The sequence below is a fragment of the Kryptolebias marmoratus genome, linkage group LG13, assembly GCF_001649575.2.
Source record: "Kryptolebias marmoratus isolate JLee-2015 linkage group LG13, ASM164957v2, whole genome shotgun sequence".
In the NCBI taxonomy this organism is placed as follows: domain Eukaryota; kingdom Metazoa; phylum Chordata; class Actinopteri; order Cyprinodontiformes; family Rivulidae; genus Kryptolebias; species Kryptolebias marmoratus.
In genome coordinates, this window is record NC_051442.1 from 15,902,356 (window position 1) to 15,916,214 (window position 13,859).

General features: G+C 41.7%; 1 protein-coding gene across 1 annotated transcript in view; it reads right to left on the bottom strand.

Annotated features, from left to right (window-relative positions):
- Nucleotides 1–12,657, bottom strand: part of LOC108247429 (transcriptional regulator ATRX) — a 38,365-nt gene extending 25,708 nt beyond the window's left edge. The window contains exons 1-10 of the mRNA XM_017435546.3: nt 12,488–12,657; nt 11,347–11,453; nt 11,197–11,252; nt 10,526–10,554; nt 10,214–10,329; nt 9,309–9,425; nt 8,693–8,802; nt 7,165–7,232; nt 5,276–7,065; nt 4,605–4,665 (exon numbers count right to left, since the gene is read on the bottom strand). Coding sequence (XP_017291035.1) covers nt 4,605–4,665; nt 5,276–7,065; nt 7,165–7,232; nt 8,693–8,802; nt 9,309–9,425; nt 10,214–10,329; nt 10,526–10,554; nt 11,197–11,252; nt 11,347–11,453; nt 12,488–12,501 — 2,468 coding nt within the window. The 5' untranslated portion in view covers nt 12,502–12,657. The remainder of the gene's footprint in view (nt 1–4,604; nt 4,666–5,275; nt 7,066–7,164; nt 7,233–8,692; nt 8,803–9,308; nt 9,426–10,213; nt 10,330–10,525; nt 10,555–11,196; nt 11,253–11,346; nt 11,454–12,487) is intronic.
- Between the last annotated feature and the right edge of the window lie 1,202 nt (nt 12,658–13,859).

Sequence of the window (13,859 nt, forward strand, 5' to 3'; positions counted from 1 at the left end):
TTTTGTTTTGTTTTTTTAGATTTAGTTCAGTAACAACAATGTAAACTTTACATTTCTGCTGACCATTTGTATCAACATGAAGTTGCACTCATTACTACAGCTAGACACAGACTACAGAGGACACAGAGACAATAGGAGACAAAAGGAGGTTGTCTAACAGCCCTGCTTTCACTCTTGTGCTGTCAGAAATTTCCACCTGGAAAAAAAAAACACGAGAAACAAACATGGAAGTCGTTAAAGGCATTAATTCAATTTTGTCGTGTGCATTTAAAAAGTTTTTTTTTTTTTTGTTTTACAGCCCTCTCTGAACTCTCATATATACACACAACGCTGCTGTTAAAGGGATAGTTCAGTTCTTCTGAAGCGGGGCTCTGTGGAGAGCGGAACAGCGAATGATATCTAACCTGCTCCAGATAGATAGCTCTTCGGACAGCCCGAGATGGTGTGAAACCCCGACCAGACTGACGAGCCAACGGCTAGTCCAAGCAGGTACCCTGACAGTGCTACAGCTAACTTCTGCTGCCAGTAACCACAGAATTCGAATGTAAATAACCCAGATGTACAAAGCTGACAGCAAAGGAGAAGTTCACAAAACGGCGTTGAAATGATTTTGAGATGGTTTTAAGGTGGCAGCAAAACCCCGTTGGCCCTGCAGGGACTAGCTGTTGGCTCGTCAATCTGGTCCAAAAACAGCTGTCTACCACAGGTGAGACACTGACTGTTTCTAACCTTTCCACAGAACCCACTTCAAAAAGATCTAAACCAGGGGTGTCAGACTCCAGGCCTCGAGGGCCGCTGTCCTGGGAGTTTGAGGTTTTTTTGCTCCAACACACCTGATTCAAACGGTTTAATTACCTCCTCCCCGAATCATCAAGTTCTCCAGGAGCACGACGGCAACAAGTCGTCCATTTAAACCAGGTGTTTTAAAGCAGAGACACGTCTAAAACATGCAGGAGAGGAATGGAGTTTGACACCCCTGAGCTAAACGACTGCTCTAATATCTGACAGCACTGAAATGGTTAACATTAGGTTAAATGGTCAGCAGTAATGTATACTCTGTGTAGGAAATGGAGCAAAACATGGAAATCAATGGCATGACTGGAATGAGCCCTATGTGGACGGAACATGAAGGAACAAGAGTTGACCAAAGGACTCAAAGGTGAGAAAATGATTCTGATCAACAACGATTTTGAACAAAAAACTCTGGGTTCAATGTGACAACTGCACCCTCCCTCTCTTCAGGTAAATGTATTTATTATAAGAATAAGAATAATTTGAAGTACAAAGACTTCCCCTGGCAAAGATGGCTCACTCCCCAATCCATAAAAAAGATAAGATAAAAACACAAGCTGACTTTTTTGTTCCTTAGAGGGAAAAGATTCTAAATACTTGCTGCTGCTAGTAACTTCTACATTTTCTGTACAGGTTCTTATAACGTTCATAAGACTGTATTTTATTTTTATTATATATGAATCTTTTTTTTTTTTTTTTTACAAATTACGTTCCTCGGGGCTTGCCCGGAGTAACAGCTGATATTACACTGGATTTGGATCTAAATCAGACTTTTTTCACCTTCATTGTACTGTGCCGGCGTTGATGCTGAAGCCTGGTCCTGCAATATGGCGGCAAAGACACGCCCCTCCTTTAAGCTGCCCGCAGTTGTCCGTACAAGAACCACTCACGTCGGCCAAGTCTTGCTTACACAGATGGAGCCGGCACTGCAGGACCGTCAGACGGTTGGAATAAAGCTCTCTGCAGGCTTCACGTCACACTTACTCGCCAACTCAGCTCTGTGACTACGTCGCTTGCCAGCTCCTAGTATCTTACAGGAAGGAACATTCAAATGTATCTTACGAAAACCCCTTCCCTTCATACTTTCGTACCCCCTAACATAGCTCTGTCCACAGGCCCCCTCAAAATATCCGCAGAAAAGGCACAAACAACAAAAATAGTCTGAGGTGTTTACCAGGCTTTCAAACTTCCAGGGTACCACTCAGATGTGCTATAACCCCAATCTGCAGACCAAGAGGGGCCACAGGAAGCTGCTTCTGGTCTGAGGGGGACACTTTTCAGTCTGACTATTTAAAAAGGTTCATCTCTTTTGTTTTCACATTTGCTGTACTGAGGCCATTTGTAGTCCTTATAAAATACGGTTATGAGATCTTTTTTTTTTTAGCTCCTGCTTCAGAGAAGGTGCTGTCTGAGCTCAACAGGAACTCTTAGGTGCCGTATGGTCCATATGCAAGTGTGTGTTGACTAACTGAGTACACTGACAACGCTTCAGTACCCGCTTTGTGTAAAACTGCATAGGTATCGATAACGCAGAAGCTATTTAACGTTGTCGCCTGTTATGACTTGCTCTCCTTTGAACGTGTGCAGCACCAAGTAGACTGATCTACCTTTTTCTGAATATCTGTGGCGCTCTTTAAAACTCCAATTAATTAAACAATTAAAGCAAAGATCCACAACACGCCACTCCCAACTACAGAACCCTCCATTGTTGTCGCTGGATGCATAAGTGTCGTTGGCCGAGCTGACCCTCAGCCGACTGTTGAGCAATTACGGTATTTTCGTATCAGTACAAAAGCAAATACATAAGTCCTCATGACTGCTCCATAGTTGGACTTACAATCCTTATACGCGTTTGGTCCAAAAGCACCTTGTGCTCATGTCCTCGTACTAAACAATCCAGAACAGCAGGTGAACTTCTGCAGCATCAAGAGCAAAACAATCTTACGTGCACGGTCATAATTATATGGCTGACTGGTACTGTAAACATACAAGTTAGTATTTGAGAACTGCACTTTGATCAATCGTATTTCTAGTTCACAAGTGACACTAAAAGATAAGGCAGAGATTTAAAGGCAGTGCTGCATGTTTTTTAAAGTGATTCAAATATGAATGTATATTACAAAAAACATTATGACCTTAAAGTCAGAGGAATACTTACAGTGGAACATATATATCTGGAGGGGCAACACTAGGATTTTGTTCTTTTATGAGACTCTTGTCAGTCAGTAAAATCCCTACTATCCTTGCTTGTTCACGTTGATTTAAATCAGTGCAACGAATAAGCAAACAGAAAGACCCAGGCTGCTGGAAATAACGCTCCGAACTGTGTTAGAGGTGATTTTAACCACTGGAAGGCTTCATTTGTTGCTTTAAAGTGAATTAGTTTTAAAAAGAAGACTATGTGCTAGGCTCTAGTAGGATTGTCTTTATATCACTCACCGCTCAGCATTTAAATTGGGTGATAATTTTATTTGTTGCTTAGTCTAAAACTGGTCCAAAGGCACCTTGTGCTCATGTCCTCGTACTCGTGAAGCCAGAATCCCCGCAGGTGAACTTTGGCAGCATCAAGAGCGAAACAATAATATGTGCACGGTCATAATTATATGGCTGATTGGTACATATACTGTAAATGTATTCAAGTGAGAAAGAAGAAATAAGTCAACATCTGTGGATGTTTATTAATTTTCCCTTTTCTTTTTTTCTGAATAAAAGCCCTGTAACAAATCTTAGCATTTATTACAGTTCTTTTCAAAGCAGGAATAAACCAGGCTATCACGCATAATTATGATAAAGACACATTTAGATCATTTTTATAATTATATGCATAGGAGAAATAAAGGATATATATCCTTTGAGGAACAAAAAATACTAAAAAAAGAAGCCTAAAATTAATCAAAAGCTGAATGAAATCAGTCAAAAGTGCATTTAAGCAGCCATGTACATTAAATCTGGGTTTTCATTTATTTAACAATTATATTTTGCCATCTTTCTAAACCTGGGGCAAAACTCAGTTGTCACACCACGACCAGAACATGTTAAGGAATCAAAAAGGTGAAGCATAAAGCTTGTCAACAGACCCACATCTTCACAAGCCTCGCCGTACTGATGAAATGAAACAGAGTTGCATAAAAGTTGTATTTGGTTTTTGACTGTAAACATCCCTCGATGACTTTGGAGCCAGTCTTTAAACTTTATACTTCGCCTTAAATAACAACACTTCACTTCCTGAAGCTACGCTCAAAGGTGGACAACAGGTGAATGTGAATTATGTAAAAAAATAAAATCAAATTAAATTTAAAAAAAAATCACAGAGCCGAACACTTTCCACGTGTCGGAGCGCCGTCTCTAAAAAAACAAACTTGTGTTGCGTTAACCTGCACGGCAAAACAACCTTCACTTATTAGTTAACGCTCCAGCGTGAAGAAGTCGACTACAGGGGTTATAATTTTGCATTAAACAAGTGTACAGAGAAGAGAACCAGATAATAACGTAATAGATTCACCTCTGGTATTTAGATTATAGAATCTGAGCTCAACAAGCCGGGCTCTCTGATTATCAGTCACAAAGCCGCTGCAGGCAGCGTTCAGTCTGATCGAAGCGTGGCGTGGACCACGGCTCAGTCTTCCTAGAACGTGTATTTGATATTCTGGGCTCTGCAGCTACGTTTAGGTCGCTTATTGAGAGGCAGCAGCTGAGCTCTAATGACTTGAGGGCTGCCAGATTGGGCGCAGAAATTACGACTGGGAGTTGCATCCTCTCTTCTACAGCTAGGGTGTCTTACAAAGTCAACATCCGGGCTTTTTGAACCGTACCTATTTTCGGGATCATCATCATCATCTGCTGCCCATGAGGGCCCCGACTGCTCCTCGTCCCCTACAGAAACGAACAAGAGAAGGAACGAACACTTGTTAGAAACTTAGCCAATTGTTCTTTCTTCAGCAGCAGAATCATACAAAAAATGATGCTGTGGCGTGAGGGTGAAAACGTATTTAATAACACACCAAAAAAGCACTATAGGAAGCAACTTGGCGTCTCATTACCAGGTGTAAATAAAACAAAAAATATAATAAAAACACGTTTGTGCCGGCTGCACTGCTTCCTTGAACTTGGTCATTTTAACTCAACTTCACATATTTAAAAATCACCTCCTCCATCTCTTGTGCTTTTCAAGACACGGGTGGTTTATTTTATGCCAAATAAATAATGTGACCCTGCTTGTTTCTGCCATATTTAAAGGGTAATATGGAATATATTCAAGTTAGGTATGAAGATCTGCACAAAATATCACAGATTTATTAACACTTAAATATCAGTGCGCGCAGCATTGATAAGGATTGAATAAGGATCATATCAAATTTACAATATTCTATGTTTTCCTAATGTTCTGCAGCCCTAGCCCATAGTTTTTAAGAACATGGTATTTCAAGTATAATCGTCTGTAATAAAAGACACTGATTTAGCCTCTTCTGGAAGAATAACAAACCTGATGATTGGTGGAAGGCTGCCACTCCGAGCGAGGCCACGTTTTCTGTGATTGGCTTCATCTTCTGAATGCTTCCATCACTCCCTGAGTCGTCATCTTGCTCGTCGTCACTTAACGAGGACGATGAATCACTCGCGTCCTGACGAGGTTCTGCTTTGGACTTGCCAGCTTGCAGTCTTCTCTGCTTCCTCGCCGCACCTTCCTCTTCTCTTTTGACAAGGTGAGGCTTCCCTATCGACCTCACAGTGTTCAAGTGTTGGATTTTCTTCTGGGAGTCTTGGTCATCGCTGGAGGAATCTGTCTCACTCTCCTGCTGAACGCCGATGAGCCTGCTGCTCGACTCGGACTCAGAGGAGCGGTCCAGCATCTTGCGCTTCCGCCGCATCTTCTCCGGTGACATCAGGCTGTTCTTGGTGAGCCAGAACAGGCACTTCTTGGTGACCTTGTTCGGCGACGCTTCATCCCCTTCCTTGTCGCTCTGGGGCTCGTCCGAGCTCTGCGTCATGGCCGCTCGCTCGAGCAAAGCGGCAGGGACTTCATCCGAGTCGGAATCGTCTCCTTCTCTGATCAGATTTTGGTTTTGGTTGTTTGTTGCTGCTTCTGTGCCTGGCGTCCCCTCGGGCTCAGAGTCGCTGTCGCTGTCCCCTGCCGAGAGGGGAGTTTTGGTCTTGACGTCACTTGGTCGGCGAAGAGGAGTCGTCTTCACCCGAGGAGACCGCCGATTGCCTTGTTCCTCCTCTTGGAAGAGAGGAGCACTGGAGCCGTCACTGCTCACATTGCTGTCAGCTTTAGGACTTAAAGCACCAGCTTCTTCAGCTTCTGATGCATGTTCGACCTTAGCTTTTTTTTCCTTCTTCTGGAAATCCTCCTCTACCTTTGGAGCGTCCGAAGACGGCTCCTGCTCCATGGCTACAGGCGTGAGCTGCACTACCAGTTTCTTAATCATGTCGGCTTGGGTTGCAGAAGGGTTCAGGCCAATCTTTTGTGCTCTGCATATAGCTTCTTTCAAATCTGCATCCATGCTCTTCCCAGGGCAGGCAGTTGGAGCTGCAGGGACTATGTATCCCTTGGAATCAGAATCATTATCTTCAAAATGCTCCGTTGCCAGTTTCTGCAAGTCGCGCAAGGACCTTTCGTCCGAGATGTCCAGCTCAACGTCTCCTCCTGTTACAGCAGCACCAATATCATTACTAAGCATCTTTTCCCAGCCGCTTAGCACATCCAAGTCACCAAATTCCTCCTTTAAGTTGTCCTCCAGGGCTGTGAGAGACTTCCGCAAGCCTTTAACGACAGCCACAAAAGAGTTCAAATACAAGATGCGAACCCCCTGAGTTTGTTTGTTTGTCGTCACTTTCTGAATGAGGCTGAGAAACGCTTTGTTTAAGGCATTTGTCGAGTCCACCAGATGTTTGGCCTTTTTGGTAATGTCCTTGGAAACCTGCAGGGTGTTGTAGTTGAAGACCACGTTCCCATCCATCCCACTGTGATCCCATTTGTCCAAAGAAATGTTCTGCGGCAGGTGCGGCGACATGTGGTACAGCTCAGGTTTACCCGGCTCGACCCGGCTCCTCTTGCGCTGCTGACACCACAGGCGGTCTATGTTCTCCAGGACGCTGTCGCACGCCATCACCAGGTCAAAGAGGGGCTCTGGACTGCACACATAACAGTACCACTTGCTCTCCAGGATGCCGGACAGTTCCTTCCTTCCCAGGTTCCTCAGAATGCATTTCTTGCAGAAAGCGTTGCTGCAGTAGTCGCAACAGATTAGGTTTCCACCTTCAGCACACCACCTATATGAGGACATTTAGGACTCATCAATTAAAACCTTACTGCATAGCCTGGCTGAAATTATTCTTATTTTATTTTCCACTAAAAACGGCAAACGCTACCTGCACTGCTCGTCCATCCCATCTCCATCCTTGCTGATGTCGTCGCTTGAATAATAATTGTGACAAGCCTGACAAAACAAACCATTTTAGTTTGTTAAATCGTTTCTTTCATCACAAACATAAAACATAAAAAGGTTTCTATAAAGATTGTGTATTTGAATTCCTTAGAAAATCTAAAAAATACTCAAGTAAATATTCTGTTACAAGTCTCTAACAACGTTTCTTTTTAATTTTGCTTTAAAAACAAAATCTACACTTCTTGGACTTAGTTTGGCATTGGTTACATAAATGTGACGTGACTCTAGATGTGTTTGTTTTTAATCACAGGTGAAAAAATCCTTTCATCCATGCTTTATTGCAGCAGACTCTAGGCGATACTAACATAAAAAGGGGTTTAATGTCCCAGGCCTCAGGACCTATACTTATATAAACATTTATTCTGTTCTACCTCAGTTTGCAGAGTGTCAGGGAAACACTGAAGACAATAAAATGAATACAAAGATGAAGGGAAGACAATATTATTTAAAATGGTGTCTCGTTGAGCTGCGACTGGTTGATGAACGGCTTTAATGTCTCTTAACGTTCGTGGTGGTCCTCACTTTCCGTGTGCGAGTCACAGAGGCTCACAGACTTGTCGCTTGAAATTTGAGCATGTTTCAAAGAATTTGTGAGGCACACTTTCTCTCCAGCCCATCCCAAAAGCAGTACGGTCGTATTATGACTCCTCTCCTCTGACAGAAAACAAGTCTTCATTTCTAAAGTGTACTCCAGCAGATTATATCATAAACGTGTCCAAAATTACTTGGACAGCCAAGAATGCAGTTTTGCCAGCTGTGGACACAAAAATAGGCTGTGGTTTTAAAAAAAAAAGATTGATGCAGCTGAAAATTTGCTTTTTTCCCCGTCACAATTTTCCCACAATACAGTTGCTTGTCATTGAAACAAGCATTCAGATGAGTGAGAACAGAGCATGTGAATCTGAACAGGGTATCTGTGAGGCTGACTTCAACCTGAACGTATATATTACAAAGAGCCGGATTCTAGCAGCGATAATATCTCTGCATGACGTTATCTTTCTATTTAGCTTACGAGAGAGTTTTCTTTTTAAATGAGAAACAGAGTGAGACTTTGAAAAAAACAATATGGTTAGAGATATGTGATGGACATTAAAGATTCTGAAATAATTCTATTTCATGTGTTTTAACAACATATTTTAGCAGGACAAAGTAATTAGAGCACATTAAAGTCTAAACTCTAAGCTTTATTAGTGAAACCTGAATGAACTTTAATCCTTGATTCATACCAGCGCTTATTATAAAGAACAAAGCTGAAACATGTTATGTGAATATTAATATTTGCTCTACAAAAAAAGAACTGAAACGTCTGTTTGCTGACTAAATTATTAAAATGTTAAGTATTTACAGCATAGATTTAGATGTAAACTTGCTGAACGTAAAGACTCAAACGTATCAGACAACAATAAATGACTCATAATAACCTTCTGAAGACTGTCGGTACTCAGACTCACCTTGCAAATCAGCACTTTCAGAACCGGATGCCGATAAAGGGAATCCTTCCGGAAGTGGTTAACCTGTCGGCCGCACGCAGTGCAACACACAATTCCCACATGTTGCTCTCCTGGGAAACGACAACGCTATCATTAGCGACGGCCTTGGTATAAATATGGTTTGTGTTACAAAAAATCTGCAGAATAGGTAGAGACGCCTCCATCGTCTGTGACTCTTCCTTTATTTTTACAAAAAAACAGGAGCAACAATAACAGAGTGAATTCAGCAGTCATGAAGGGGAGACTTTTACAGGAGCTGCAGCTCCCCAAACAGTGGAACGTGTGATAAGACTGACCTTGGCTGCATTCTGGGAAACAACAACTTTATCAACATTGTTACAAATACGCTTTCCTGTTAGAGGCCTGCCTCGACTCACCACAGAAAAGCAGTGCAGAACAAGGACATGTTCTCTCACCAAATTACAAGCAAGCTGCCTTTAAAATCAAGCTGAAGTGAAAGTTCAGCTCGTTCCGGCTCATGGAGCGGTTTTCAGAACTATGATGCGTGCCTGCTTTCTGCTTTCACGGACTGCAGAAAGATGAAAATGAAAGAAACCACTCTGCAGCCACGACTGACCTCCACGTCTCCTTGAAAACTCCTTCCGCAAAACGTTGGGTTTCCGGCTGCGAAACTCTGGACCTCTGAAGTCATCTCTTATGATGTCCACTGGTTCCGGTCTGACCAGCACCGTCCCTGTAGGAGCGGAACACAGCCCTGACGTTTAACTACAAATAAACATGCACAGCAACTCTGTAAGCATAATCCTGAGCTGGAGATGGATCTAAATGGATCGTTTGCAAAAAGAAAAAAAAAAACAACAGAAACAACATGGTTTGTCTTGAGGGTGAAAAGAATTAGACCTCCATTATTTTCAAATATGAGCCTCACACCAGCAGCAGCTGGCTGCAGACCAATGCTCTGTGTCGACCAGCAATCTTTCTAAAGACCGGTCTAGCTTTAAAATTTACCACATCTGCAAAAATGCATGTTTAAGAGCATTTATTCCCTGCTTGGATAGCCTGATGGCCTTAGCAACTTTGGTTCTATGGGTTTTTTTTATCTGTTCTTCTTCTTTTGTTTGGTTTGAAGAGCGCTTTCACATCAAAAGTAGAAAACTGAAAGAGGAAAGATGAAAAATATCTGGAAGATATATGACCCAAAATTTCATTAATATTTAGAGAACGGCAAAAAGATATCGCCTGGTGATCCTTGGTCAAGAGGTTGGTTATTCTGGTGCGAAATAAAGCTGATCTGTGTCGATACGGCACATTTCAGCATGTGCGCCTGATATGTCTTAGTTTTAGCACCATTCCTGGTGTGTTTTCTGCTTTAGGCTCCCAGTAAATGTTCACAGCAACATGGTGCTGAAAAGCAGCAGACATGAATCAGCTGCTGATATTTGCACCAATATTTGTCTGGAAAAACTTCAGGTTTATCTGTTTAGTAAAAAAAAGGCAGCAGTGTCAAACTTTCAGACATACCTTTAGGCAATCTAGCAGCATCAATGTGACCGTTTGAACTGACTGGTAGGTCCTCGCTTGCATTTGAGTCTCCAGATTCATCCAGCCCCGAGTGCTTTATGACAACCGAGGGTTTCCTGCAACATCCGTGAAACAGAAAAAAAAAGTTTGTCAGAAAGATGTAAGACTTACGCCACTTCACAGACAGACACGTTTTATGTGAACAACTCTGGTTTAGAAACGCAATATTTTTAGCAATCAGCAGCTGTTTACATCTGGGTGTTCAATCTGGACGTGTTCATTTAACGTGGTCTGAATCAACAGGAAACTCACCTCCTGGAGTACCGACTGTCCAGGCCTGCCTGCAAAACAAGAGAGTCTGTTGGTTATTTATCAACGCCATCCTGTCTGTACCTACAGACACATTCTGTTCAAGATTTCAGCTGAGGTGAAGCCAAAAGCACTGTTATACCAGGAAACAAACGTAAAGTTCCTGGCTTAGGAATATGTTCATAAAGTTGATGAATAGAAAATAATATGTTCCACATTTAATGCCTTGTCACTTGTCCTGACACCACAACCTTCAACTTAGACGTCTAATATTTCTGCTGCTCCTTATCTTTTCACACACGATCAGCATGATAGTTATAAGACTTTGGGCTGTTATGTCTGTACTGATATTTCTGAACTCTTCAACATCGGTACCTTTGAGTGAATCTACATTTATCTTTGTAAAAGTTAACAGTTTGGTTGCTCATTCTCATGTTGTCATCGCTAACGTCTGCTTATTTTGAACTGATGATCAGAAACAGCTCTAGATGTTACATATATGCATGTTATTATATTTGTGAACCTGCAGGTTGCTGCAGACTGTTTCATTTTGACCAAATTTTCAGCTGGGTTGTGTTCAAGCCTCACTGGCACCACTGATGTCATCCGTGTACAAGAACCTGGTAAGAGATACGACTAGAACATCAAGACTTGTCCACTGATGTTCAAATTACCTCTGCAGCAGTGTGGCCTAATGAGTTTCCCACAGCGCAGCTTTTGTTTGTCCGATCTGTGAACAGAAGATTGGTAAATATTTCCAGAGCGGGAATAACACGATTAAAACCCTTGTACCGATATCTTGCTTTGACTCATAAAAGATGTACCGTTGGAGTCCTCGGATGTTAGAGCCTCATGGTCGTCCTCGGCGTTGGAATGGGCCAAGTATTCATGAAGCCTGTTGACCAACACGTTCAGCTTGCTGGAAGAGGAGCTACGGTGGAGGAAAGAAAAGCACGCTGCTTAAATGTTGAATAAATCTATTCTTTTTAACATCAGAAATTTGAATGAGTACCAGCTAATGCGAAAGATTTTGCATTTTTGACATCCAGTGTAGTACTAAACGTAACCGAATCCTTTCTCCAGTAACTACAGCTTCATGGTTACTGAACAATCCTGACTGAGCTTTATTCGTTTATCTTGAATCTGGACCAGTAGAGCTTTAAAGTATTCGCTTTCAGCTTCCCAGAACGAGCGATGGATGTAACCCGACAACCTTGTCCCATTTAAAAGAGGCTCCATCAAACACGGACGGGAACTTCTTTCTCTCCCTTTCGGTTTGTGGTTGTTTTAGAGTTGCCGAATGGCGCCTCTGGCTTGCGTGTGCAAAATGAGATAGTTTATAATATGCAAAAGTATTCCTGCCACATATTTGCCTTTGAGTGACTCCGGCACATATCACGAAGCCAACTAAAAAGTCATCTTAAGAAAACGAGTACAGGGTGAGCATCAAGTCCAGTCTTTATTCATGTTCATGTTTTGTGCCATCATGTGTGATTATAAAAGTGAAAGATGCTTACCAACCAAATGCAATGTTTACTGATAATCCATCAGACATGGCAGAGTTACAATTTTAAACTTTTAAACAATAAAAAAATAAAGAGGACGAAAAGATTAATCTGCTTGGTCCACATTTTGTGTACAATGCCTCTCCTGACCCTTAAGTGTTTACTGTAATCTATGTAAACAATACAGTAATAACTGGATCTGAATTATAAAATTGAATCAGCTAATTTTTTTTTTATTATTACAACTGTCTCCAAACCGTCTCAAAACACGTTTAGAGATAAATACATATTAATAGGCCCTGTCAAAGCTATTTAAATATTAAATAAAAGCAACACAAAGTCGTGTTATGTCGTTTTCTCCCATAGTTAGCTTAGCTGCTAGCCGACGCAGCGACGTGCTAAGCTAAAGCTAGCGGACCGTTTAAGGGAGGAGCCCGCGCCTCACGCCGCGGTTCTTTACCTTATTGCGGACATGTCGCAAAGCCGGCGAACAACCGAGGTCGTTCAGTTTCTTTTTATAATCTCATAATGAAGAAATAACGTGACGAAAATATGGCGCTGGGATGCTGTGCAGCAGAGGGAAAACAAATGCATTGCAAATGTCCCTTCTGTTTGCTCCAGCCGGATGAATTGTCGCCACCTGCTGGCCGGAGGGAGAATCTGCTTGATTTAATCTTTCCCTCATGAAACCTTCACCTTTTCTTTATCTCTAAATGTAAAAAAAACTGCTTTTAAACCCAGCATTTGTTTACATTTCTGATATACTTAAAAATGTATTATTAGATTTCTCCATCTAGGTTGATTTTTATTTTAAAAAAAGCTTTTCCCCCTCATTTATTTTGAAGTTTTAGTTCAAAATGGATGTGCCCAAATGTATTTACTTACTAGGAACTACTTAATGATATACAAAGCAGGACCAAGAACATGCATGTTAGGTTAATTGTCTCTTGGCGTGAGTGGGAGTTTGAATAGTTGTGTCTTATTTGTCTCTTTGTGTCCCTGTGATGGACTTGCAACATGTCCAGGGTGTCCCTGGTCTTTCACACACTGACTGCTGGAGATAGACACCAGCTGGGACCCGGAAAGGAACAGGCAGGTAAAGAAAATGGATGGATGGGTAAACTAGTACTGTGCAAACATCACTCTCAGTTTCTTTAGATTTTGATTCTGAGGAGCTGCGTTTTGTTGAAGTCTTTTAATTGAGCAACTCTTTTCCAGGCTTTCTGAAGGCTGTTTTCTTTTAAACTTTGGCTGCTTTTTGACTCCTTTTCTGTCTAGTCCTTGCACCTGACAATGACAACATACGGTGTGTTTAAAAAAAATACGAGGAAAGTGAAGGACACAAGAAGAAATGTAAAACTTCTCCAAAGCCATCTCTTATGTAATTAAGAAAAAAGCTTTGTCCTAGTGGTAGAAAGGTCATCGTTCAATGTATGAGTGAGAATGTAAAATGTACTGTTTAACAGAAAGCCCTATGAGTGTATGGGTCAACAGAACATGGAGGTTAAAAGGTTGGTATATTATAAGTATGAACCATTTCCCTCCATGGCTTTAAGGGTTTATGGCAGGGCTGATACACTGACGGCCTGGGGGCCACATTCAGTCCACGAGTGAGCTCAGTCCAGCCCACAATGAGGTCATTTAAAAAACAAACAAACTAGACTTTAAATAACATTTACGTAATGTAAGTAATAGCTGGATTTTTGGCCCCTGAGCTGTTGGTTTTCAGTGACTGTGGCCCTCTGAGCAATGGTCTATGGAACATAGAGTTGAGTGACTTAAACAAAAAAAAATTATTCCTCTGAAAATTGTCAAGGAAAAGCAGCCAAAGT